This window comes from Patagioenas fasciata, chromosome 1 (assembly GCF_037038585.1).
Source record: "Patagioenas fasciata isolate bPatFas1 chromosome 1, bPatFas1.hap1, whole genome shotgun sequence".
Taxonomy (NCBI): domain Eukaryota; kingdom Metazoa; phylum Chordata; class Aves; order Columbiformes; family Columbidae; genus Patagioenas; species Patagioenas fasciata.
The window spans coordinates 143,847,709-143,874,551 of NC_092520.1; the positions used below are offsets into that span (position 1 = coordinate 143,847,709).

The 26,843-nt window shown below is 38.6% G+C and overlaps 1 protein-coding gene across 14 annotated transcripts in view; it reads left to right on the forward strand.

Moving 5' to 3' along the window:
• Positions 1-433: 433 nt before the first annotated feature.
• Positions 434-26,843, forward strand: part of PPARA (peroxisome proliferator activated receptor alpha) — a 44,282-nt gene continuing 17,872 nt past the window's right edge. The window contains exons 1-7 of one of the 14 annotated variants that reach the window (XM_071816726.1): positions 434-499; positions 993-1,207; positions 3,586-3,712; positions 19,276-19,430; positions 19,924-20,129; positions 20,747-20,848; positions 24,763-25,007. In XM_071816726.1, coding sequence (XP_071672827.1) covers positions 24,800-25,007 — 208 coding nt within the window. In that variant the 5' untranslated portion in view covers positions 434-499; positions 993-1,207; positions 3,586-3,712; ... (2 more) ...; positions 20,747-20,848; positions 24,763-24,799. Of the gene's footprint in view, positions 500-668; positions 770-992; positions 1,208-3,585; positions 3,713-19,275; positions 19,431-19,459; positions 19,729-19,750; positions 20,130-20,746; positions 20,849-24,762; positions 25,008-26,843 lie in introns of those variants that run through there. The other 13 variants (XM_071816730.1, XM_071816734.1, XM_071816765.1 and 10 more) reach the window with 13 other exon arrangements.

Sequence of the window (26,843 nt, forward strand, 5' to 3'; positions counted from 1 at the left end):
CAGGGGGCCAAAGCCCGTTACAAAGCCTCGTTCAGGGGTTTGCCGGATTTTATTCAAGGATTTCGGGCTTTGCTCTGTAGACGTGACCCGCGGTAACTCTTTTGAACGCGCGCGACATTCCCTCAGCCGGCCGCACTCGGGCCCCTCCGCACACCCCTCAGGGCCGGGGCACGGCCCGTGAGGCGAGCGCAGCCTTCGTCCCCCAGCAGTCGGGCCGCCCCTCCGCCCAGCGGGGCCGCGTTCGCCGCTGACGGGTAGTACGGGGGCCCCGAGCTCGCCCCCTCTCCCGCCACCGACGCCGACCTCCCTGCGCGCACGGCGCCGGGCAGCTGCGGAAGCGCGCGGACGGACGGCGGAGGCGAGGGGCGGGGTTGGAGGGTGGGGCTGTCTCTCCTCCTCCCAGCCAATCGTGCGGGGCTGTTGCGGGAGGTGTGTGCCATGACCTCACTTCCGGTACCTGTCACCCCGCCGCCCAGAGTCAGTCAGGCGCAGGACTGGGGTATTGCTGCCCTCCTCCTTCTTCCTCCCCCCTGCCCCATCCGCACCGACCCCGGCCCGCCGGGCTGACAGCGCCGGCCGGCCGGCCGCTGCCCCTGCTCCAGCCCCAGCCTGGCGGCGAGGGGGTGCTCGCATGCCGGCAGCGGCGCTTGGCAGGCGTTGGGTTGCCCCGCGGCAGCGGCTCGCGGCCGGGGACGCGGCGGTGACTGCCCGACCTGACCCGACCCTGCCTGGCCCGCTGCGGCTGCCCGCGGCCCGGCAGCCATGCACGGTACTGCCTCAGGGAGCCCCCCTCCGGAGCCCCCCGCCGTGCAGCGGCTGCCCGTGTCCCGGCGGGGGTTCCGGCGACCGAGGGGGACACGGGGAGGGGGCGGAGGCGGCAGGAGTCCGGCTGGGTGACGCCCCCGCCTCGCTGACACGGTGGCGGTTTCGCTAACGAGCTGTCCTTACTCTTCTCCTCCCTCTCTGTTTTTTTTTTTTTCTGTCTGGTTTAGTTGTTTCTATATCTGCCGCGTCGGCGCGTTTTGAAGCCCTCTGCGGAACTCCGGCGGTGGCAAAGGCGAGGAAAAGGAGTTAGCCGGCCCGGGGAGATGCTGTAGCTGCTCCTGCCGCTTCGTGCCAGCTGCACGCCGGGCAGGGAACGCGGGGGGCGGCTGCCCGGGGTCAGAGGGGCTAAAGGACAAGCGAGAGCCGGCCCTGACTTTTGGAGGTAGGTAAAGAGCGGTCTCTGAAACTTTGTGGGGAGGCTTCAGGGTGCTGGGGGGCTGGGCAATAGATGAGAAGACAATGTGCTGTCACAGAAGGTGCTGGTTTGCAACTGTCATATCTCTTAAATGCAGCACATTTGAATTGTCCTTAACGTGGTTTGAGAAATGAATTTGGGCACTAAGTGGAAAATACATGCTTGAAGGTTACTTTTATTGGCTTGGCTTGGTCAGGCAGGCTGTGCTTTTACCAGCTGATTGGTCAGAGGAGAGTCCCATATTCTTGGAGTGAGGAGTGTGGGTCACTTGGAGCTCCCCCCCATATTTGCTTTTGTGAGAAAAACATGTTCTTGATTGTCACTGTGAGGCTGTCCACTTGCTTTCTGAATGGCAGTGAAAAAGAGAACATTCAAAAAGTAATAGAAGGGAGTGCTAAAAGTTATTGCTTTGTATTCATATTAAGCTTAGCACAACCTCACTGATACAAGTTCCTAAGCTTTGATAGAAGGAGTACAGGACTCCTCAGACAAGATTATCTGGAGTAATGATGATTGGCACTTTGGTGACATTGGATGTCTTAATAGAGCGCACAAATAAAGATGTTACATAGGTTTTGTTGGGAAGGAAAGTTTTAATCAAACTGTACTTGTATTGTAGAACATGCACAGACTTTCTTATCAGCATCTAACACTGGTTACTGGGTTGAAAATTGCGTGATCTTTGCAGGTAGCAAAACTGATAAGCTTTAAAAATTGTTTCCTTTAGAAATCTTTAGGAATCACTGACTTAATATTGAGTCTACCTGGTCTCATGCTGAAACTGACGGCAGTTGTGGTTCATGTGATGTGGTCACAAGTCTACTCAAAGCTAAACCAGTATCATAACCTTTGTTATTTGGCATGATCTAGTAAGCTGCTATTGGCTCTTAGTTACGTTCATTGGCAACTTTTTTGGATTTTAAGTAGCGCAATGTAGTGTTTCAGAAGGATGAGAATGTGCGCAGACCTTATCAGAGGTTTGTAGAATGGTGTAGCCAGCACACTCTCTTTCCTTCCCCATGTTTGGAAGGAACGCTTGGCATAGTCCAAAAAAAAAGTTCTTATCAATCTGCTGATGCCTTATGTTCACTCTCATCCTCTGCAATCAGGTGGCATGGAGAGTTTTGGCTACCTAGTATAACCCCTACACCCTGAAAACGTTGCGGTTTTTCTACTTGCTTTTCAGTAGGTCTTTAATGTATTAGTTTTCTATTCATACCCTTCAATTCCGTATTTCTCTTAAAGAGTATTATGAATTTTAAACCATGGAGAAAGGGTTGCATTTTAGTTGTGATTTTGTATCAGTATGCTTCTAATATTTTATGTGGTGAGTGTTATAAAAATATTAGAGAAGATAATGTGCTACAGGAGAGCGATATGCAGCCTAGGATATTAATCTTGTTCTAGGAAATAGATTATAGTGCTCACTGTTGACCCAAAGTGGTCAGGGAAGACAATGTAATTTTTCTTAGTATGTTTTAGAAACAGATTTACTTCAAAATTGCAAATGGCACTTCTTTTCTCTTTGCTTTAGCTTACCTGCTGAGATTTGAATTCTGAGTTCTGTTTCTCTTGCACATGGCATATTTGTCACAAGGGGAAAAAGAAGAAAACCATACTTGTCTTGGAAAATAAATGAAGTTGTATTCGCATTTATTATGAGTACAAACATATTTTCTTCCAGCACTTTTGAATTTTAACATTTTTAATTTAATCTGATTGCTTTTGAAATATCTACCTGAATCTTTAATTTGCTTTTTATTTGAGTGCACAGGGGAACTGATTTTGTGAAACTATTATTTAATTTTATAGCTGCATAGGAATTTTATTTTATTAATAGGCTTTGTCTATAATAGTAAAATCTCTACCTTAGGGGAGTAAATGTTACTTAAAAGGCCAATTGCAAAGGCAACTTGTGGGATGTGTGTGAGTACCTTGGAAACCATAACTCCTCTAGCAGTATGTCCACATAAAGACTTGGACATTTGTGAGGATGCTCCTTCCAAGTAAAAGTATTTTGCTTTATGATTGCTTTATAATTAAAATGGCACAAGGCTTTCACTGCACTAGTCTCAGTCCAGTGCTTTTGAGTTCATTCATCAGAAAGATACTGGGATATACCAGTCATATACCCTAGTTAGCTAGATGTCAGTACCGTCCTGCTGTAAAACTACGTATTTTATTAAAAGCCTCAGTCATTTAAAAATGAATTTTAGCCCAAGTTTGTTTGTTTTTCTGAAGAAGCATAGAGAAATTATATTACATTATATCAATATGTAAAATTAAAATAGTAAGCTTTGGAAAATTTTGTTGACTTTTTTTTTTTTTTTTTAATATATATAAAGAAAGAATGTTGGCAGTCTTTTGTTGATGAAGAGCCATTCGTTATCACCAGTATGGACATGAAATGGAAAGGGAACAGATTCTGGAAAACAACTTCTGTTTCAACTTTTCAAGATGCTGCATGAAGTGGTGAGTACATATGTGGACTGGGAGCTATCTTGGCATTGTTTTTTAGCAACTGGAGAATAAAAAACATTTGAGGTGGAATTTCTGTAGAGTGTTAATGTATAATTAACTGACAAGGAAAGAAATCAGAGCAAGTAGTGCAAATAATCAGTTGATAAATGGAAAGTAGTAGCGCAATCAGAAGAACAGGGTAAGTAAAATTTCCCTATGTTCTGATATCAACTGCTGTATTAGACTTCTGTGTAAAAGTTATATAAAGGCATTATCCAGTAGAATTCTGAATTCTTAATATTTTAGAAGTAGAGAGCTCAGCATTTCACAAGACCAGGTCTATAAAATTAGATATTGAACACATTTTTATGAAGTAGAATACTGAATATTCACTGAATGAAAAAGTACTTATCTGGTAAGGTTAGGCTCTAGATCATCACTATCCTCAAAATAAAATTAAAATCTCTCAGTCTTAAAAAATGTGATATTTGACATGCTTTAAAAACATTAAATTGGTATGAGCAGATTGTTGTGTGACCAGATTACATATGGAGTTGAGATGTTGCCAAATCTGATTCCACTTCCTCATACCAGTTCTAATAGTTTCTGCTTATGAAACAATATTTATTTATAAGTGCATTGCATGTGTCTTTTAAGTATCTAGGGAGTATAATCTCTGTGTCCAGTGAAGGGTTTCATGTGCACAGATTGATCCAAGTTGTAAAATACAATTCATTGGTATTCTAATTCTGATTCAGGTTTAAGTTGTTTTTTGTTTTTTTTTTTTTGTCCTTGGTTTCTGTGTTTTAAAATGCTGTAGGCATAACTTGTAGAAAGGGGTTTTTACTTTGCAGATTGAAAGAGAACTGCCAAACAGTTTGTTGTGTGCTGCTATATTCATCTACATTTATTGTTTTAAGTTCATGTTTTCTCATGCTTATGGAAACACTAACAGTGTGAGGTAGAATTGCAAGCATTTGGCAAATTACTCATCCCTTTTTAGAAATGCTGACATACTATCGTGGTTTTGAAAAAAGTTGTAAACTAAGAGATTATTCACTTAATGTTTCCAAATAGTAGAAGAAACACGTTAAAAAATGCATCTGCCTTGAGGAGCTCAGAGTGTTTAGCAGCTGCTGAAGTTGTAAGGTTCTTTGGCATTTTTCCAGGCAGCTGAAATACAAGTGAAAACGAGGTGATCCAATATTTTAGTATTTCTTTAGTCTATTTTCAGTTTGTTGATAAGTATGTAGAAAGAAACCAGAGCTGCTGTTTGGTGTGCAAATTAACTGCTGGTTGAGTAACTTCTTACTCATCTATGACTGTATAATATCCTGGAGCTGAGAGCGTTTGTTGTTGTGAGTAGTTCAGAATGTGATGTATTTTGTGTGGAAAAATAACACCACAATCTGTCCTAATGTTTTTTAAATTTAACCAAAAAATGCATCATTTCAAACTATTCTACAGCCTGTGATTAAGGTTTGAAGGCAGGGCGTACTGTCTGGTTGTATTATATGTATCCATGCATACAGCACAGTTTTGCCGTCTGAGTAAGTTCTGTGATCTGCACATAGGCTTCTATTGCCAGTCATTTTTTGTTGTGCAAATAAGAGTGCTACATGCCTGTTTTGTTTTGTTTTTAAATAATTATTTACTGGAAATGGCTGATGTAACAATTCACAGAAGAAAACACTGAATTTAAAACAGACTGTGAGTGTTCAGATGGGAAGAAGAACTTTTGTCTATTTGCAAAATCTACTTGAAAGTGAAGACTTGAATTACTGTTGACATTTCTTAGCCTCCTGTTAGTGTTACTGCTTCAGCAAGAATGTTAAAAAGTGCATGGCATTAGAGTCATGCTGCAGGCTCATGTTAAACAAAACAACCTTCTCGCATCTTTATTCAGCATGTATGGAAAATGTTCCCTGGAGTAGTAAGGCTGAAAAAATATAATATAGAACCATTTGGATTTGAGGGGTGGGGAAGGGAGAAGGTGGGTATTGTGTTAAGAGGCTGCTTTGGAGACTCCTGGGTTTATTAGCAGGCAGTGCTTGATGGCATTCTTTACAACAGGGCTGATGAATGCTCTGTTACAATGGTCAATGAATTCACCTGTGCTGATGTTAAAATAAAATAAAAAAATAAATAAAATAAATAGAATCAGTTGCAGCCAGCAAGTCATAGTGAATATTGTTAGGTTGTTTGGCAATTTTCAGGGGAAGATACAAGAACTATGCATCAGTAGCATAAAATTTATGTTTCTAATGGAGGCTAGAACTACACTCTTGATGAAGGTCATAAGAGTAAGAATAATTTTTAGAACTAGCCAATGCAGGTATGCACAGAGTATTGGACACTTAAGTTTACTCATCAAAGTTGAAAATGGTTAAGTGTGGGTTTTTAAATGTTTTTTCTTAGCCTGTAGGTAAATACTTGGTTTGGAACAAGTGTGCTGCATTGCAAGGGGGCTTGGGGTGGGGGGTTTTATGCGTGTAAGATGCTGTATGGATGCAGTTTCACTATAAGAGAGAGCTATATAAACAGGAAGCTGTTCTGTCTGTGGTCATTTTTGACTAGTTTGTGTTTGGAGATTTTGCTCTATGAGCATAAGGTAGACTTATGTTGTTATGTTGAATATATGTGAAATTTAAAAATGGTCTAATGTATTTATTCATATTCCACATAACTGGCCACAGAGAAGAGTACCTAAGAAATTGGAACTGTTTTTTACCTCTGAAGTTCTTTTATATATATAGATATATGGACAAATATATAAAAAATTATTTATTCTTATGCACCTCAGGACAAAAAACAGTTCTGTGCAGTTAAGCAGGCCAGTCTGAACAGAAGTACATCAGGTAGCAGCTTTAGTATATAAGTAACTAAGAGACAAGCAGCACAGGATACTGCTTTTGGAAAAAAGCAGCAGCTGTACGTTTTGTGTACTGTGCTTCCATAGAGATGTAACTACATAAGTAGGCCAGTATTTTCAAACAGCTGTCAAATGTTCAACTTGAATGTATGTCTTGGACACCTTATTCTCAGCATACTGAGCTGCCATAATTCTAACCAAATTTACAAGGAGTTAAATTTTCCTAAGACTGTAAATCCTGTAATAACTCCTATGGAACTGTAATAGTGATTATCCTTTAAGAATATAGAATTGTTCGGTTTGCAGCTATCATTCATTTTATTTCTCTTCTACTTGGCATGCATGTGTATCCCTGCGTGTGTTTGTATATATATGGATGACCTCACACATATGAGTAAAACCACAACAAAAGAAGAGTAAGATGTCCCTGCATTGTGTTGTTTCTGATAGCCCTGCAAATATGAGGCTTAAAGTGAGAGGTGGGGTTACACAGCATGGCCTGATGTGATCTAGCAACTGTTGTTAAAGATCAGTCAGGCTCCCTCTTTGTGCTTCTTTGCTACCATCCATGTGTTTCTATCCTACCTTTTTGCTTCCCCTTAGTGAGTCTGTTCAGCTCTCTCTAGCTATTTGTGTTTTCCCTGTGTTATGTTTCTACTAGCTTAATGAGCTGAACTGGTTTGCTCATGCGGTGTCTACACACTAGAGAATAAAATATGCCAGGGACTGTTCTCTCGACCCGAAACAAAGTGACAAGATTGCAGGCACCAAACAGTCTTCCTCCCAAAAGGGGGTGGTCACACCCAGACTGACAGTGCTGAGCAGTTTGTTGCTCTGCATTTGCTGTCCCCTTAACCTGGGCATTTGTCTGGGAGAACGCCAAGGTGATACGGGCCAACGTGATGTCAGGGAGGACACTAACAGCATGGCGTGAGCCTCTGCTCTGCCGTGTTATATTTACTATTATAGATGTGCCAGGGGGTCAAGCAAGTGCAAGAGCCAGCAGTGGCGAGATGGAGCTCTGTGGCTGGAAAGGAAGAAGGGAGAGGGAAGGTGCAGGGCTGACAATGTCAGGGAGTGAGGGAAGGGAGATCCTTTTGATCTCAGGGAGCTATTACGTTACTTAAGCTGGCTTGTCTAACTGTGCCCTTAACATAACTTTATTTTGCAACCATCAACTTCAGTCTGGCTCTGCAGGGGCTTGCGAGTGCTGTGTCCCTATACCTGTTTTTTTGAAGTCTGATTCAGTCGGCTAAAATGCCTTACAAAGTTAATTAAAACTGGTATATGAACATACATATATGGCTTTTAAACGGGTTTTCTTATCCTGTCTCTTTCATTGGACTGTTAATTTTCTTCTACCTTCATGTAATTCAGGTGCTTCCTTAGTTAAAAAAGTGGTGAGGAGAAAGGGGGTGGGAGTCAGGCAGGCACCAGCGGTGGTACTGTTGTTAATACAGGGCCGTTAAACCAGTAAATGAACACTTCACGTCATATGAAGGATGAGCAGAAGGCTTAGATGTCAGGAAAATAGTTGCTTATATTTTGATATTTTTTGATCAGGAGTGTGAGGCTTTTTATCTCCATACTGTAGCAAGTGACCTGATTTAGAACTGTGAAGTCATGTGTCCCAAGTATATCCTCTATCTGGTGTGTCAGTAGCTTGGAAGTACAAGTACTTGATGTACATTTGCCAAAAAATGTACATTCATTGCATTCATACCTGTTGCCAAGGCTCTTGTAGAACAGTGCTAATTCAATGTAAACTTTGGCTTTGTGTGACACATTTATTGCAAAGAAAAGCTTTTTAAGGTAGGAATTTCTAAATTACCAGAACAAAACTGAAGGCCTTTTTCTGAACAAAAAAACAACAACAAAAAGTAAAAGAATTCTGTCTCACATTCCACTCGGGGTACTCGGAGTTGCTGTATGCCATTAAATCAAACTTAGTTTATTTTTAGCGTGTTTTTATTTATTTATTTATCTATTTGTCTATTTATGTATTTAAATGTAGTAGCTGAGCAAGAAGAGCCTGTAAAAATCCTTTGAATGAATGAGTAAAATTGTTGTACATTGAAGAATAAGTAAACTACACAACTCCAGGTGCTGTTTATAGAAGACATTTTGATTTTGTTTACTGGTAGAAGAGTCTGAAAGCTAGCCCATTGGGATTACTCAGTTAATTTTCAACAAGACACTTGCAAGCAGAAGGGGCCTAAATCTCCAATATCTTGTCTGAGTGCCATTCTCTTTTACAGGATATAAATCCTTCTGTTAAGGTGAATTTAGTTTCTGAAATATGTCTTGTTATTATGTCTGGGCAAGGGAATAAAGTTTATCAGTGAAATAAAACCACTGAAAATACACAGTGGTGGTGTTCTCTGCTAAGGAGGCGAATTCAGGCTTCTTGAATCTCTTCCAGAAACAGATGTAAATTCCACTGTAGCTTTTCAAATAGTGAATAATCATGGTCTGTTATGTTTGGTGATGAATGATGCAAGGGGTTGCAGATGGTAAGAAAAGTGCAACTGTGCAGATACTAGAGGAGTGGAGAAAGAAGACTAGAGGATCCGAGGGGATGAAGGAGGTGATTTGAGGGTGGGCTGACTTGGGTTGTGAAAGAGAAGGGTGAGACAGCTGAAAGAGTATTGAAGCTGGATGTGCCAGGGTAAAGCTGAAACTGAAACCTGAGATTTGGGGATGGGGAGAGTGCTGGAGACTGAGAAGATTGTATACTTGAGGCAGAAAGATATTTTTGTTGATTTTTGAAGCAAAAGTTGCAACGTCAGATGCCAAAGTAACTGGACTTTTGTCCCAAGCAGAAACAAGGAGACCAGGCTTTGGTGTGGAAGTTAAAGCTGTAAATGAAAAAAAGAAATTTAGAGTCTTCATGTTCCTTTTAAAGGTATGCTGGTTGTAAGCAGGAGGCCTAGGGTAGTAACAGATAGAGATGCAAAATTGTGTGGGTTTTATTTTGATTCTTCTCAGCAGGACCTGTATAATGAGGTTGGAGAGACAAAATTTGAGAGTTTGCCAGGTGGAGAAGTTGTATCTGACCAGGTATTCTGAACAAGGGGATTGCAAGGCTTAGGTTGTGGTTGAAGGGCAGGTAAGATTCAAGTGAAGCTTTTCACAATCTTAAACCAATATTCCAGAAAGCCCAAACCATCTTTCAACATTTAGCCTCAAGTAATTTTAGTTTAAGATCTCTTTTGTTTTTGTTTTTGTTTTTCCTTCTCTGTCTTTTTAGATTAAAAGTATTGTTCCAAAACAATAGCTGTTTATTCAGGAAGAATGTTGACATTAAGATATCTGTAAGAACTAGAGTTTTTACCCACAGGTTGGAGATCCTCAGCTAAAGTGAATATTTAACCACTATTTCAAGGACAGACAATTATCTTTTTCTTAATAAAGTACGTGATTAGGAATCAAAGTGAGTGACTCTGGAAAATTGTAGAATACTCCAACTGCTGGCATAACTTCAGGCAGCCATTGTACTGTTTGTGTGTTCTACAAACCTTAGTAAAATGAAAAAGAAGTAAATAAAAAACTGAAAACAAACTGAAAAACAAGAAGTGGGGAGCAGAAGTTCAGATCTATCTTTGAAGAGAGTTATGCTCCAAACCTGCTATACTGAAAACTGTTTTCAGGATTGTTTTCCCATCTCTTTTAGTCTAGTTACCTCAGGAAGTCAGGTGTATTGACTATGGTCTCCTGTCTTCTCCTCTCACCCAATAACTTTGAACCTGCAAGCCTTGTCAAATTTGACAGAGGAGTATTAGTTGCAAAGGCATTAAAGTTCCGTGATTTTTACCAAAGTTGGTAACTGGAAAGAAGAAAGGAAAACATGTTATTGACCCTACTGAGGAAATGGTGCAATATGAATTCAACAATTATCTGGTCTGTTTGGCCTGTCAGTTGCCAATCAGCACAGGAGCATGAGCTGAGCCAGTTGCAACATGGAGCTCTCAACCAGCTCCAGCATGTTTGCTGTTTGCATAGTTAGTAGTTCAGGGATGTCGTGTGGGGAGGGGGAACTGGAAGTGTAGTGAGAAGGGGAAAGAGCAGGGAGACACCGTAGGACAATGTGGGGTGACAACAGCATGAATATTTCATGTCTTTGGGAGCAGATCAATAGAAATGAAAGCTTTTTTATTGCTTTCTCCCCAAAGTTGCCCCTTTCTCAGTGTTTTAATGCTGGTAACAGTAAAAACCGATAGGAATTCTATCTTTCAAATTTGTGTGCTGTCACAGCTTGACGGTCTCAAGCTTTAATCATGTTGTTTAAACTCACAAACTTATATACTACTTCAAAAATTCCACTGCTAGTCAACAAACTCAAAACTACTTGGTATGCATGAGATATTAGATCATGTAGCAGAATAATAACATATTATTATATAGAATATGTGGCTTTGAATTAGGTTGTATTCAGTTGAAGTTTTTATGTCACAGGAACATTCCTGTGTAAGCAAGGTTGAAATCATACAGGAATAATAAATATGCTCACAGAACAAATGACTGGTTAATTATTTCTTGTCCTAAAATTGTATGGTAAATTTAAACTTAAGGCAGGTACTTTTATTTATGACACAGCAGGGATTCTAAGTTCTAAAGAGTATGTTACTACCAGTCCTGCCAATAAGGAATTAGCAACAGTATATACCAATTGCTATCACACATAAAGGTCTGTAGATATAAAACAAAAGAGATTCTTCTATTCTAGTTTATAAGAACACATTTTAAGGTATCCACACGTACACATGAGCCCTAAAGATTGCTGAAATACTACCAGAGTTTTAGAAAATGCATCTAAGTCTTTGCTTGACTCTGTAAGTTAGTGGTAATTGTGTTTTATTTCTTTTCATAAAGATAGTATGTCTGAAATTTCACATTTGTTAGTAAGAATTACTATACAGCTTTGCTTGTGAAAGTTATGATGTCTTTCTGGATGGAACAGTCATGATGTATGTTGTGGAAGTTGGGGTTTTGCTTGTTTGTTTTTGTATCAAGCACGTGAGCAAGTAAAACTTCTGAGTTACAGAGGTTTATGTAATATGTTTAATCGAAAATGGCCAAAAATTTTGCCTGGCACTGCCTTTGTATGTATTAGGTTATAATTTTAATTGACAATTTTAGTTGCACAGATGTCCTTAGTTTGTTAACCTCTGAAGTTTATTTTTACCATATGTGGTGAAAACATACTCTACAGGAGACTTAGCAAGGGCTTACATTTTATTTACTTCAGAAATTGATTATATTGGAGAGAATAGTTTAGTCACCACACTAAAATGCAATTTGTGTTTGCCTTTGCCCTCAGATACCTTTGTCCTTCAACAAATAAAGTCTCTGTAGAATATAGGGGTATAGTTAGAAAATTGTTGAGAAGCTACTTTGGATGATCTGAGAAGCCGTGATCACATGCGTAAGGAAACAATTGCAACATTCCAATTGAGTCTCGAGGATGTAGCTTCCAGTGAGCAGCATGTTAGGACAGATGTGCAGGCTGTTTGTAAATGCCGTACACATCAGAATCAACTTTGACGTCACCCAAAGTTCTTTCTCCATATTACTTTTAGGGAGAAAAGAAGAAGAAAGGATGATGGTTTAGGACATCTAATCTGTGCATGCAGACATAGTTTTTGTGTGATTTTTGGTCTGCTCCTTTTCTTTCAAACTCTCTTAATTCTGGGCATACCACACAACCAGATTTAGCCTCAATCTGAGCACTAATTTCTGAAGTAAGGTATTTCTAACTGTTAATCAATTCAAAATCTTTGCTTGTGTAATTAGCTTGTAAGACATTCATACAGTATTGTAAATCTTAACAAAAACAGATTACTTACAAAAAAATGGGTAAGGAGTTTTGGGACACGTGAGGAAAGAGCTTTGAGTTCATTAACATGGTAAAAAAAATATTGCAAATACTCAGATGACACATTTGTGTGAACGTGACCTTGGATCTTGGATCAAATAGCAAATACATAAATGTCATGTTTGTCCGAATGTGACCTTGGATTGGTTCGAATGTCAATCGTAAATCAAATCCCAGCTTTTAATGTGCATGTAAAGAAAAGAGCCTCTTAAATGATGCATCAAATCTTTATTTCTCAGTGGTTGTGGTCTTCACAAGTATGTGTTCAGTAAACACACGGAGCGTATTATTTTATGTATTAATTTAGCCTCATCACCTACAACATGTCATCATGAATTACTTAGAATCTGTAGAAGTTTGAAGCACAAGTTGCTATGATTAACGTGTAATCATTTGAATCTTACTCAAGTATGGAATAATTTGAGTGGACTATAAGAGCGACTTGAGAGATATTGACCTTGAAACACATTGGATAAAGAGCAAAACCTGGAGATTCTCTGGAGAGAGGAAAAGAAAAATGAAGAGTGTGTTGCAAGCGTAAAGGTGTATAAAACAGTGAAGTGGGGTTTTTATTAGAAACTGTGTGGAGCTGTAGGTAGTACTTGTGGAACTGTATATGAACTTGAAAGAGAGCACATATTGGAGAACACAGGGTACTCTATAACAGTGGTTACTAAGATGTTGCCATGGCTTAGTTTTTTACAGGAAAAAAACCCTTATTGTTCTTTTGAATCTGTTATTAAAATATACTTTCTTCAATGGCCATGTGACAAAAATACTGGGTACTATTAACTCCATTTTGAATATTTGCTTTACATGCATTAATAACTAATGTAATAAATTGAGTAAACTTCCCTCATACTGTTGTCCAGGCTATATTTTCTTTAAATGTCATGTTAATAACGGAATGTTTATTCTTAGATTAAGCTTGTAGTCAATTCTCAACCATGTGTCAGAGCTCTTTATTTACTGTAAAAGTGGAAACAGAGGCAGGATAAATAGAGGAAGAAAAAAAATTACCTATTGCCAGTTTATCAGGATTTCTAGGCGTCTTGACAATAGAAGTTTAAGCAAGACTAAAAACTTAAACACAAAGTTTTCCACTTAAGTCTTTGACTCTGAGTCTCTTTTGACTTTAAGTCTTAAGCCTGGATTGTAATGTAGTTAAAACAACAAACACGCACAAAAAACCAAAATCAACAAACAGAAACAAACAACCCCCCCAAATCCAAACAACCACAGACACCCCACCACCCAAAAAAACCGACCACAAACAAAAAAAAACCCACCAGCCAACCAACCAAAAAAACTAACAAAGACCCCACCAAAAACACTTATTGAAAAAAAATTAGTAAAACAAAGTAAAAAGTTATAGGTTACCAGTAACCCAAATATAACACTATAAAGTTTGTTAACTAGTATACACTATTGACTGATACAGAAGTCCTGACTAGTCAACTCTTATAAGAATTTAAAGGATTCAGTAGACACAGATTTAAAAGAGAGATTTGAAAGCTGTACTTTGATGTATAGATACTTTGGATTTTAGTTTCAGTTCAGCTTTCACTACAAAGAAAAGTCAGGTCTTCCTATTCCCAATTACAGAAACCAGCCAAGTGTTCTCTTTTTGGATATGAAAAATCACGTTTAGAGGAGAAAAAACAACATCAACAACAACAAATATTGATAGAAACTTGAGGTGATAGACCTGCAAGTCTTGTCTCTGGAGCCTAAAGGCAAAGGTTGCAAAACCTTTATGTCCCACTGCTGATGAAGTCAAATCTGGCTCCTGTTGTTCAAGGCATTAGCAGTGGCTAATTTAAAGACGGGCTTCAGATCTCTGTACTGATAACCTGGAACTGTGGTATTTACATCTTAATTTGAGCTCTGTCTGCTAGAGGTTGACTAGTCTAATGTTGTGGATCAAGTACGATGAAATATATTCTCTGGCCTAATATAAAGCCGGTATAAAAGTTATATATGTAAATGTAAAGTGTTCTCAACTGAATTCCTAGTTACTAAGTTCTTGAGAGGCTTGTTGAATTTAGAATTTCCCATTAGAAAGCCATTTTATGCTAGGATGTTGTTTTATTCTTTACAAGCAGCTGAAGTCTTTGAGCTACATTTTACTCTCAGCTTGACTTTTCAGAATTGGAATTTCTATTTTATTTTAAGTATTTATTTACTGGAGCATGTTGTTTCAACTCGTAGTAAATATCTGTATCTTCCATTTCCTGGATTTCTGTGGGAGTTTTACTCCTGGAAGGATGATGTGCATGATCTTCTCAGCCTATATGACAGTTCCGTGGCTCTGTCAGAAAATGATACTGCTTAATCTAATAGAGACACTGACTGATCTGTAGAGCAGTTTTCAGCTGTTATCTGAGACCGAAGAGGCTGTTTTACTTCAGGCAATGCAAGCGCCTGGTTTACAAGTCTGGCCTGTTGATACAATTGTTGGATTCTTCAGAGGGGATTCAGGCTGCATAGACACGTTAATTTGTAATCGTGGCCTCAAAGATCAGTTCTGGCTCTGGAAAGTCCTCGGAGTTCTGCTCGACCCAAACATGTAAGTGAAGTGCTTGACATTAGGTGAGATGAATACCCCTCTTATATCTGTTTGCTGAAAATTAGTTTCTGCTTTGTAATTTTTTTTTCCTCTGTTAGTAATTGTGTCTGTTGTGTGAAGGTGAGATGATATGATATTTGAGATAAACCATCTAATTACCTCCTGAATAGTTTTGTTGCTGTCCTGTTATTAGTTACTTCTTAGACAGCAATCCTGGCAAAACAAACAATTTTTAGAGCTATTTAGAGCATAATGACTGTGTTACATAGTTGAAAGAAAACATTGGAGGAAGTTGTGTGTCTATAATCATGAAGGTATAGAAAATAGCTGAAGAATTTTAAAGCAGAAATGTTGCATATAAAAGGGGATGAGTGACCCTGTTCAGAAACTTATTTTTCTTTAATACATCGTGGGCAATGAGACTGTACGTGAGAGAGCCAGGACCCATGAAGTAGCTTCTACCCTGGGCCACTAAATCTTGGAAAGAAGCTACAGGGAGATGCCAACAGGGATTGATGTTGACTGAGTAACTACGAAGTAGCTGAATAGCAGCTGTTAGTGATTATGTCATTGTTCTCTGTATTTTTTCCAGTCTGTGCTTTCCCCACCTTTCTTGGCTTATTAGTTGGTTTTTTTTCCTGTCTTTTTATGTCTGTTGCTGTTGCCCAAATTTTTGTAGTGAGCAGTGTCAAGCATTTCAATAAGTATTTGGGGCTTTTTGGTCTTTGTAGGTTGTGATGCTAAATTTGTAGGTGCAAATGCTAAATTTTTAACTGTGTCTTTGTGTATACTGCAATTACAAGCAATTCAAGGTTGTCTTTTGTAAGGAGATGCAGTAGCATTTTGTCTAGCAATCCAAGATGACATTGTATGTCTTGTCTCTGAGTATTTTTATAATCACATAGATGGAGGTTTTAGATTTTTGCTTGGGAGAGACATAAATGTTAAACAGATGCTCCTAGAGCTTTAAATTTCTATTAATACAGATTCTGCATTATAGCTGCTTTGCACTTGAATGTTTTGTAGGGAATCTTTCATATTTAGGATGGCTACCTGCTCTTTGACAACCCTTGTTTGTTTTCTGTACAAATTAGTATTCTGATGTTACGTTTTACTGTGGGTGGTACTTTTCTTGCCCCATGACAGGTGTTGCTTGTGTTAGTATCACCTTACATATGTTCATACTTTTAAAAGTGGTTTGCTCCAGCAAAAATGTGGATTTGAAGTACTGGCTTATAAGGTACATTTTATAATTCTATTAAGTAATTTCGTTATTTTTTCAAAGTAAAAATAACTGAACAACTAACAAAACAGTGACATCCTGAGAACTGAGATTTTCTTTATGATAGTAGCAGCCTTCATGCCAAATACATAGAATCATAGAATCATTTCGGTTGAAAGACGCCCTCAGGATCATTGAGTCCAACCATAACCTAACTCTAGCACTAAACCATGTCCCTAAGAACCTTGTCTGTGTGTCTTTTAAACACCTCCACGGATGGTGCCTCCACCACTTCCCTGGGCAGCCTGTTCCAATGCCTGACAACCCTTTCCAGGAAGAATTTTTTCCAAATATCCAATCTGAACCTCCACTGGTGCAACTTGAGGCCATTTCCTCTTGTCCTGTCACTTGCTACTTTGGAGAAGAAACCAACCCCCTCCATGCTACAGTCTCCTTTCAGGTTGTTGTAGACAGTGAGAAGTTCTCCCCTCAGCCTCCTTTTCTCCAGGCTAAACAGCGCCAGTTCCCTCAGCTGCTCCTCATCAGACTTGTGCTCCAGGCCTCTCACCAGCTTCGTTTTCCTTCTCTGAACTCTCTGCAGCACCTCAAGTTCCTTCTTATGATGAAGGGCCCAAAATTGAACACAGGATTCAAGGTGGGGCCTCACCAGTGCTGAGTGCAGTCACAAGATCACTTCTCTAGTCCTGCTGGCCACACTGAGACACACCAGGATGCTGTTGGCCTTTTTGACCACCTGGCCACACTGCTGGCTTGTATTCAGCCGGCTGTCAGTCAACATCCCCAGATCCTTTTCCGCCAGGCAGGTTTCCAGCCACTCTTACCTGAGCCTGTAGTGTTGTTTGAGGTTGTTATGAGCCAAGTGCAGGACTCAGCACTTGGCCTTGTTAAACCTCATACAACTGGCCTCAGCCCATCGATCCAACTGGTCCAGATCCCTCTGTATGGCCTTGCTACCCTCCAGCAGATCAACACTCCACCGGATTTGGTGTCATCTGGAAACTAAGTGTGCACTCAATGCCCTCATCCAAATAATTGATAAAGAGATTAAACAGAACTGGTCCCAATACTGAGCTCTAGGGAACACCACTTGTGACTGGCCACCAACTGGATTTGGTTCCGTTCACCACAACTCTTTGGGCCCGGCCATCCAGACAGTTCTTTATCCATCATGGAGTACACCCACCCAGGCCACAAGCTGCCAGCTTCTCCAGGAGAATGCTGTGGGATACAGTGTGAAAGGCCTTACTGAAGTCAAAGTACACAACATCCACAGCCTTTCCCTCATACACTAGGTGAATCACCTTGCTGTAGAAGGAGATCAGGTTGGTCAAACAGGACCTGCCTTTCATAAACCCATGTTGACTGGACCTGATCACTTGGTTTTCTTGTGTGTGCCATGTGATGTTGCTGAGGATGATCTGCTGCATGACCTTCTCTAGCACCAAGGTTAGATTGACTGAATATATATTGTACGATACGAGAGTTTCTGGCAACATCATTATACCTTCCTGAAAAACATCTGTTCTGCATATGCTACAAAATAAACTTAATTTTAAAATCTTAACACTTTGCCTACGTAAGCCACGTTGACCTCATCATTGCATTTTTACTCATACTGGGCTAATAGGAGCTGGTGCTGCAACACAGAAGAATAGTTTATACTCCTGACAGTCTACCAAATTACATCTGATTGAAGAATACTCCTCAGTGCAATGTACAAAGACAGTTGTTCATGTGATACTGTTCACCTCTGACCTGTCATTAGTCAGCACTGTTCATGTGTGCCTCTTCTTCTTGCTGAATTACTTGTGCAGCGTATTAATTCATCTGTTGTAGTCCTGTCTCTAAAAGTACTTTCTTACGGTGTTGGCTACTTACTTGTTTGGAAAATTTGATAAAAATGGTTAATTTTCTATAAGAAAATCTGGCCTTTCGTCTCTCTTTTTGGATCATGTCTTTTAAAATCCAGCAGGACAGAAATGCTGCTGCCTGGCTCAGTAAGTTCTGCTTGGGTTTGGCTGAGTAAAATAAAACAAAAAAAATTTCCCATATTGTTTTTACCACTTTTGATATCAATCAGCAAAATATTTGCAGTGTTTCAAAGCTTTACCAACTCTTCCCATATGAAATTAGAGTGTGTTACCTCTTCATCTTCTGATGCAATTAGAGAAATGTGTTCAGAGGAGGAAGGTAAAACTCATTGTGGTCCTCACTTTCTAAAGCCAGTAGTCTTGCCTCTGTGGCCTATATTCTTCCTTCAAGAAATTCTCTAGTTTTCCTCTAGTTCTGCAAGTACTTATGGACCAGAGAAAGAGGATCATCTTTTCTCCCTTTTTTTTAGGCAAAGTATGTTCTTCCTTTTTAATTAACCAATAAAGTAACAGTTTTTTCCCTGCTGCAGACTAATATATACAAGGTTGCCTTACAAGCTGTATAATTCCACTTCTGTTCAATGCACTGCACAATTATAAGGGGAGTGATTTTGGGAAAGAATATTACACAGTATACATATACATTCTACCATAGTGCATAAAAAATAAGGTAGCATAATCGAGGTTGCATGGAATTTTTCATTATGTAACTTTTAAGAGCTTAACTTTGTAATTTTGTTATAATTTTTCAAAATTATGGTATGTGAATTTTGATTTGTTTTAAAGGCAAGGACGCTTATGAGTTGTTTATGATATCTTCGAATATAACTGTGTAGAGAGAAAAAATGCAAAGTTCTTTTTGTTCTCGTTTTGTTTTGGTTTTTTTTTTCAGGGGATGCAACTGGCAGTCCTAACAAAGATGTGGCTTGTGAAAATTTTTCATCTAGTGTGTAGTAAATTCTCCTTGTCTTAGGTTCTTAATCCTTTGTCAATTTTAAAGTATTCCTAGTATGTAAGATTACAAAGTGTGAAAACTGAATCAAATGTCACAGGATAGAGGAGAAAACATGCATCCTTTTCCAGATAGGAGACTGGACTTCATATTTTACGTGCCAGATTTTATTTTTAGTTATTTTTATTTTCAGATGTTTTTGATGTGTTGAATTGGATGTTGGAAATATCCCATAACTTACATGTTTTAGGCTCCTCCTATTCAACGAAGTTTCCTAAAAGTATCTACTGCAGGCACTAGTTTTAAATGTGCTGTGTTCAGCCCTGACATTCTCCAAGTGACCTAAAGGTAATAGTTCTTTCAACTTTAACCTTGATATTTGCAAGCAAGCCCTTTACACGATCAATTTGTTTATGCAGTAAATCCAGACTTTGTTACTGCTTCTCAGAGACCTTTGCATCTGAGAGACCTGCTTCCTTACAGGGATTATCCCTAGTGTTGCAAGTAGTAAATGTGGAAGGGCCAGGGGTTTAGCCTCCCACCATCCCTTTCGGAAAATGACGCAAATAACTGGTTGCTGCACGATCAGGTGTTTTTCTTTGATAATCTGACCATGATTTCTCTAAGACCTCTTTCAAGTTTATAGGTAAGTTACTCATTGGGTATTTGCAGTGTGGTGGTGGGAAAGGAGGAAGACTTCTGAAAATAGACGTATTTCAGAGACAACAGGCGGTGAGAGCACCAGTAAAATCTGTTTATCCTTTGAACCATAATTCCATGAAATTGTGTTCTTGTTTTTCATGTCATGCTCTCTTGTTTTTGTGTTTGTATGTGGGTGTAGGAAAGGGGCTATGGAGACTAAAGTATTGTATGGGAAACTGAGAAAATGCTCTACCAATGTCTTTGAGGCACAGAATTTTTCTAAAGTCTTAAGATTAAGAAGAAAGGTTGAGTTATAGAGATGCTTGAGTGGAATCAGCACACTGCAGCTACCACTTCTACTGGTTCAACTTGTACAGCTTTTTTTTATACAGCAAAATACTCTCTGTGAGTACGACTTAAATGAACTTCATACTCATTACCTTTTTTATTTTAGAAGCTTTCTTCATACAAGGAAGGATCAATGTATCTTAAGTGAAACCTGAAAACATACGCATGTTGAAACATGCACAAAATACAAAGACAGAAGGCAAATGGTTTATTGCATGAATACTAGACATTTTATTTAAAGGTTTGCTGTGCTTATGGGAAAAAAAAATAATTGTAACGTTTTCAGTAATGACAATATTAGTATATTATGACCGTGTTCAGAAATGGTTATGTAATGGCTATGCTTGCTAAGGTAGCTAGTTAATTATTGACAAGAGCTGTAATGATTAAGCAGCTGTAATTTACTAGTAGTGTTTGAAAGTACAAAAGGGTATGTAATTTAACAGTTAAAACAATAAGCACTTCATTTATGTTTCACTAGCTGTTAGGTTGTTCTTATCTAAATTTAGCTAAAAAGACTGCTGAATTTTAAACATTTACTGTAAATGTAGAAAAGCGTGGTGCACTTTAGGCCATACCAGACGTGCAGCTGAAAGAGATGTTGCCATGTTCAGAGTTCAGCTACCAAGCCTTTCCCTTGTTTTCCTGTCAAATATTGCCTATTTTGTTTCAAGGTAGACTTCGGTGTTCACTTAATCTTTTAAAAATCCTTGTGCTGGACGAAGAAGTGATACTTGGAGAGATGTATGTGATTCAGCAGGGAACTGGAAGGAACGGTGGGTACAAGGAGCCCAGTGCCTCCTGGAACCTCCCCAGCGATCCTGAGGCAGAGCACTCTTGCCACGTATCTGCAGTGGAATATAATGTTTCTGTGCTGTAAACAACTGTTTCAGCTTTGGAGGACTTCATGAAAAGCACGCTGGAGGAGTAGTGCTGATCATATGCTCTGCCATTCCTTTATTCCTTTTTTATTGATGGCTCCTTGGGGGGACAAATTTGGTAGTCTCCTTTGGATTGCCAGAGAACAGTTGTTATTATTCTCGTCTGTCATTACAAAAAACAACTTGCCTCAAGGTTTCTTTACTCTCTTCCCTCACCACAAAATAGCCGTGTCACAGAGATAGCAATTTAATTTTGTTTTCACGAATAAAATGCATAGAAGTGATTCCTCATTTCTCAGCTGGAGGATATGATCTTACAGTTACATCAGGTGCATAATGTAATCTTTTGGACTCTGTTAGATAACTGACAACAAACAGTGGTGGGTTCCAGGTGTTACTGAGCTGGTTTGTGTCACCTCAGCAGAGAAATTGTACAGATATTCAAGACTGAAAGTATTGGCAGAGAATAACAGAAGATGTTAACCAGAAATGTTTGCGGCTGGTTCTTTTTCTTACTGTGTGAAAGTAATGTTTTGTAAATGCACTCTGCATCTGCAAAATTACTCTGCATCTTGAGTCTGCACGAGATTGGAAGTGTTGCTCTGAATAAACACAGATGTTTTGGTGATAAAATCTTTGTCAGATAATCTACAATAACCTGTGCTGTTTTCCTTTGGTGTGTGACCATATATATTCCTAAAGCATTAGGCTAACTATTTGATTTATAAGTAGTCTTTTATTTAGAGTCCACATTCATATAATTTCAGAAATTTTTTTTCTTCAGTAACTGTGGTCATGTGTGTTACAATAATTTAAATTTCTTTATTGTGTCTTCTGACAGGCTTATGAGTATCAAAAGTAGACATTTCTTAATATTTTGGCAGGTTACAAGCTGGTAGGATTCATAAGAGAAATGAAGGTTATTTGGAGAGAGGACAGCTGTTGAGCTTTAAAAGAAAGTGACAATTGGAATTTATTTTACTAAATAGTTTCAGCAAATAGAAATTCTCTCAGAACTCAAACTGATAGCACTTACACTTCAGTCCTCTATGTGAGAGAAGTTATTTTGTTTCAGTTTTCCAATATGATGTTCTGTTAGGTTGTAAAATAATTAGGCATCACAGCCAGTATTGTTTGAATGGTCTTAAAAGAAAAGCCTTTCAACTGATCCCTTCAGAAAGAAGTTGAGATGTGCATGAGAATTCTTGTATTGCTTATAAATATTCTATTACAGTGCTGGCACAATGTCCTAATGAGTATTTAGTGTAATTGAACTGGAAAACTTAATTTGACTGTTATTTTTAAATACAGCCAAGCTGTGCATAGCGATAGAGTAACAATGTGACACATCCAAGTAAAATCAACAGTAACGTATCTGTTGTCTGTAACTGGTGTTAGAAATCATGGATAAATTCTCATTCTTAATCTTCTAGGTGTTCTTATTTGCTACACCAAGTGATAGACCGTATTTTCCTTTTTCTATTTAGTAACTATCCTGTTTCAAATAAATTGGGCAAATAGATCTTCACTAAGGGTTCTTGTATTATACTATGCAGTGGCAAGTTAGTAATAGTGTCAGCATCTGGGATTTTTCCTCCTCAAAGAATAGTGGAATTCTGTCTTGTTTGGTTAATAAAATCAGATATTCAGAGATCTGATTCTTATAATTTGTGAGTCCTTTCAGTCTTTGGCCTGTCTATTGTATTTGGCTTAGTTTTAATAGTCAAAATACAATGAACCTTCTGAAAACTTTCTCTACTCAGTTATGCTGGACAGATGGTGAAATCTTCAGTGTTTACTTTCTTAAAGAACTGCATTTCACTGTCTGAACAGAGTAGAAGCTCTGCATTTTGCTATGTGTTTGCGTCTGCTACTCCTTTAGTTCTGTCCTTCCAGGTACATGGTAAGATATATATTTTTTTAATCATCAGAGTTTATGATTACACTACAATTTCAACCTCCCGTGGTACCTGAGAGGTTAATATTTTTATGTCTATTCACTTAGCTAAAAACTAATAATGGGTACATTGAATGTACCACTACAGTCTTTTAGTATCATAATTAAAAATTGGGTACTCAGAATCCAAAGAAAGTTTTGCTAAGTCTAATGTATACACTTTAAATGACATTGATTATCTGGAAGGATGCAAATTCTGGAATAGAACGCCTTATGCAATACAGATTTTTTTTTTTAATGGTTTGTTTTGCCTTATAGCTGTGTAATTCACATATTGGCAAACACTGAAGGAGTGATATATATACACCATTGACTCTCTGTGAAATAGCAGAAAGCAGTAGCAATGTGCACTAATAAGTGCACCTGAAAAATAAATCATTTAAAAACTGTGCATGTTGCAGGATGTTACAAGCATAACTTTTAGTCTTCTTTAGATTAGGTCATTCTGCCCTCAGTTACATCTGTCTAATATCTTGTAAACATATGGAAATATAACTGAAGATAGCCTGGGGATAAAAGGCTTGATTGTAGACATCTTACTTCAAAATATTTTGAAGGATTTTTTTATATAACTGAATACACATGATGACTGTCTTTTGTTATTAGTATGTAAAGTACTAGTCAGTACTTTGTATTACTTTTTAACTGTACCCTTTTGGTCAGTTAAATAGCCAAAGAAATAAATTTTTTCTTCAAAATAAATGCCTGATTTTCATACAATGAATCTGTCACAGATTATCGAAGACAAGGATAGATTTTTTTCATGTAGTAGTAGGTGACACTGGTGGCTAGTTTTGAAAGCAACTTTAAAAGCTTATTTCACTGTAGGAGATAAAACTAACTCTAGGAATTACAGATATATTGGACTGTATATGCTAGAGTACTCTTGCTGAAGGTGTTCTTTGACTGAAGTAGGTCAAATAGTATTAGTTTGGCCCAATTCTTTGAAGATTCTAGTATCACAGAATCACAGAATCGACTGGATTGGAAAAGACCTCAGAGATCATCAAGTCCAACCCTTGGTCCAACTCCAGTCCATTTACTAGATCATGGCACTAAATGCCATGTCCAATCTCAGTTTAAAAACCTCCAGGGATGGTGAGTCCACCACCTCCCCGGGCAGCCATTCCAATGCCTGACCACTCTCTCTGTAAATAATTTCTTTCTAATATCCACCCTAAATTTCCCCTGGCAGAGTTTAAGCCCATGCCCCCTTGTCCTATTGCTGACTGCCTGGGAGAAGAGACCAATCCCCACCTGGCTATAACTTCCCTTCAGGTAGTTATAGAGAGTGATGAGGTCACCTCTAAGCCTCCTCTTCTCCAGACTGAACAACCCCAGCTCCCTCAGCCTCTCCCCATAGGTCTTGTGTATAAGGCAGGATTTTGTTCTCTGCAGTGTCATAAGACCTGTCGATCAAATTTAAGAGAGATGAGAACAGAGAACCAAATCAGCATATCTAAACCTGTTAGATAAGGTGAGAAAAGACTGCTCAAACGTAATGTATATGCATATTAATACTTGTTATTTTTCTACAAATTTTGGTGCTACCTAATGCCTGCTATAGAAACACAATATGTAACTTCTATCAGCCAAGCTGAGAAAACAACTATCTACAGATTAATCTTGTCATAACTGTAATTCATGTTGAAGTATTTTGTGGATTCTTTTTCCCTGTCCTGTCGATGATTCATGTTGAATGAAGCTTCTGCAGCAACAGAATGTTGGATAACTTTTCACTATTGGATTAGAATTCATGTATCAAGCGTGCTGTAACTGATTCAAATATTTTAAACAAGTATTCTAATGTTGTAAGTACAGGGTTTGCATTTTTTTATTATTCTTTCACCAGTGCAAAGAAGTCAAAGTGACTGTTCTACCTGATCAAAATGATGGACACTGAAAACCAGCTCTATCCCCTTACTCCCTTGGAGGAGGATGATATAGGCAGCCCATTACCTGGGGAGTTTCTGCGAGATATGGAGAACATTCAAGACCTTTCACAGTCTCTAGGTGATGATAGCTCTGGAGCTTTAAGTTTAACAGAGTTCCAGTCACTGGGAAATGGTCCAGGATCTGATGGATCAGTTGTAACAGGTAAGAGAGTTTTGGTTTACCATAAAACTTTATTTTATAAATACATAGTGGTAGATTTTTTTTTTAAATGCAATAATTGTTGTTTACGACTAAGTGATACTAGAAATATATAAGCTGATTATAGCATGGTCTTAAAATATTTAAGGGTAAAGTTCATTTATTAGACAAATGTCACTGAAAAATTACTGTAACATAAAATTTCTGTTTTAAATGATCATTAATATCAACACCTTTTTCAAAATAACTTTTAAAAATCCAGATTACTAGCAAAGAAGTTATTATGTGTTGTAGTCATATAAGAAATCACAATATTGCACCGGAGGAATTCGCCATTTTAAAAAAACTTCTTCAAATCATGTACATTTGAAAAGTATCATGAAACGTTTGCCAAAAATTCATAATCTAAACCTTAAAAGCTCACATAGAATTCCAGTATATTTTAGTGCTCTGATGTTTTGAAGATCCTGTTTTCTCCCCCTTGACGCAAGAGTAACGTTGCTCAGCTAATGACCACTACCCCGGTTCAGGTAACAGTCTGAGAGTGCTAAGACAATACAAAGTCTTTAGTCAAACAAGCTTTTTAAGATACTTTGTTTGAGAGATCAAAATGAAAATCATTGAAGTGGTACAGCACACTGCAATAGCGTCAGTAAGGTATTCCTTTTGAAACTATGGTTTTACAAATCTTTTAGCAGTAGAGCCATTTTAAGCAGTTTATGATTAGCTTTCTGCTTGGCTTATGTTTTGTTTTGGAGGTTTCTTACTTCAAATCGATTCCCAGACTGTGATCACTATCTTACCTTCCAAAAATTGCACTGATAGAACTGAGGTGTGCCTCTGTGCTGAAGGGGTTGAAATGAATACTGTGAGGTTTGAAGGGAGAGCTGCCTCTTGGCACTATTGCCCAAAGGACTGCTTGTAGAAATATGATTTGGGTGCCTTTTGCTTGCAGACCGTCACAATAGAGAGATGCCTTCCACAGGAGAAGGTAGTATGTGCTGGGTTTGTAACACAGTCCTTCTGAGACGTGAGGTTTTTTTAATTATTTGTGTATATGAGTGTACAAGCCCTACAATAATTTAGATCAGCTTCTACTGTCACCTTCTAATTTGAGTATTCAGCATTCATTATAAAAAGTTCTAGGTTTGCTGTTAGAGAAGATGGAAAATGTAAACTTCTAAGGCTCAAATTCCATAAGGCAAGTAAAAAGGAATTAAAATCATGTTTTGAAAAAGATCCTGAATTTTAGGGTGTTCTTGGTGACTCTGCCTGTGGGCTTGGCAGTGCTGGCAATGAAGACTCCGAGGTCTGTGCCAAGGTTTTTTCCAACATAATACTTGCTGACCTACATTCATGAGTGTTTCTTAATCTTTCTGTTAAAGTAACACACCCGTTAATTTGCTAAAGTCTTGTGGTGCAAGTTCCAAGATGAAAGATAAAAGAAATTCTGGCCTCAGAAAATATTTTCCTCAAACAAGGTGGAAATATTAATTGAAGTAATTAAGGTTGGAATGTGTTAGTTTTGTAACACGATCATTTAGTAGTAAAATGTCTGGAGAGCTTATTTCATTGTACAACAGTTCAGAGATGTTTTTCCCGTTATACTCAACAGGTAAAATATCTGAGCAAGGCTTCTGTTGCTGAGTTATTTTAGAAGCAGACTATGTTAGAAGGAGACATTCGTGTTGCCTTCCTTGTAATACCTGTTCTACCTTCCCACTGATGTGAAGTAGTATGCTTTCACTTAGAGAAAACCTCTTCTTTAGAAAGAGAAGCTGTGTAATTGCTTTTTAGGCCTCAGTTTAGATCATCATTTAAAACTATGATAGTATAGTA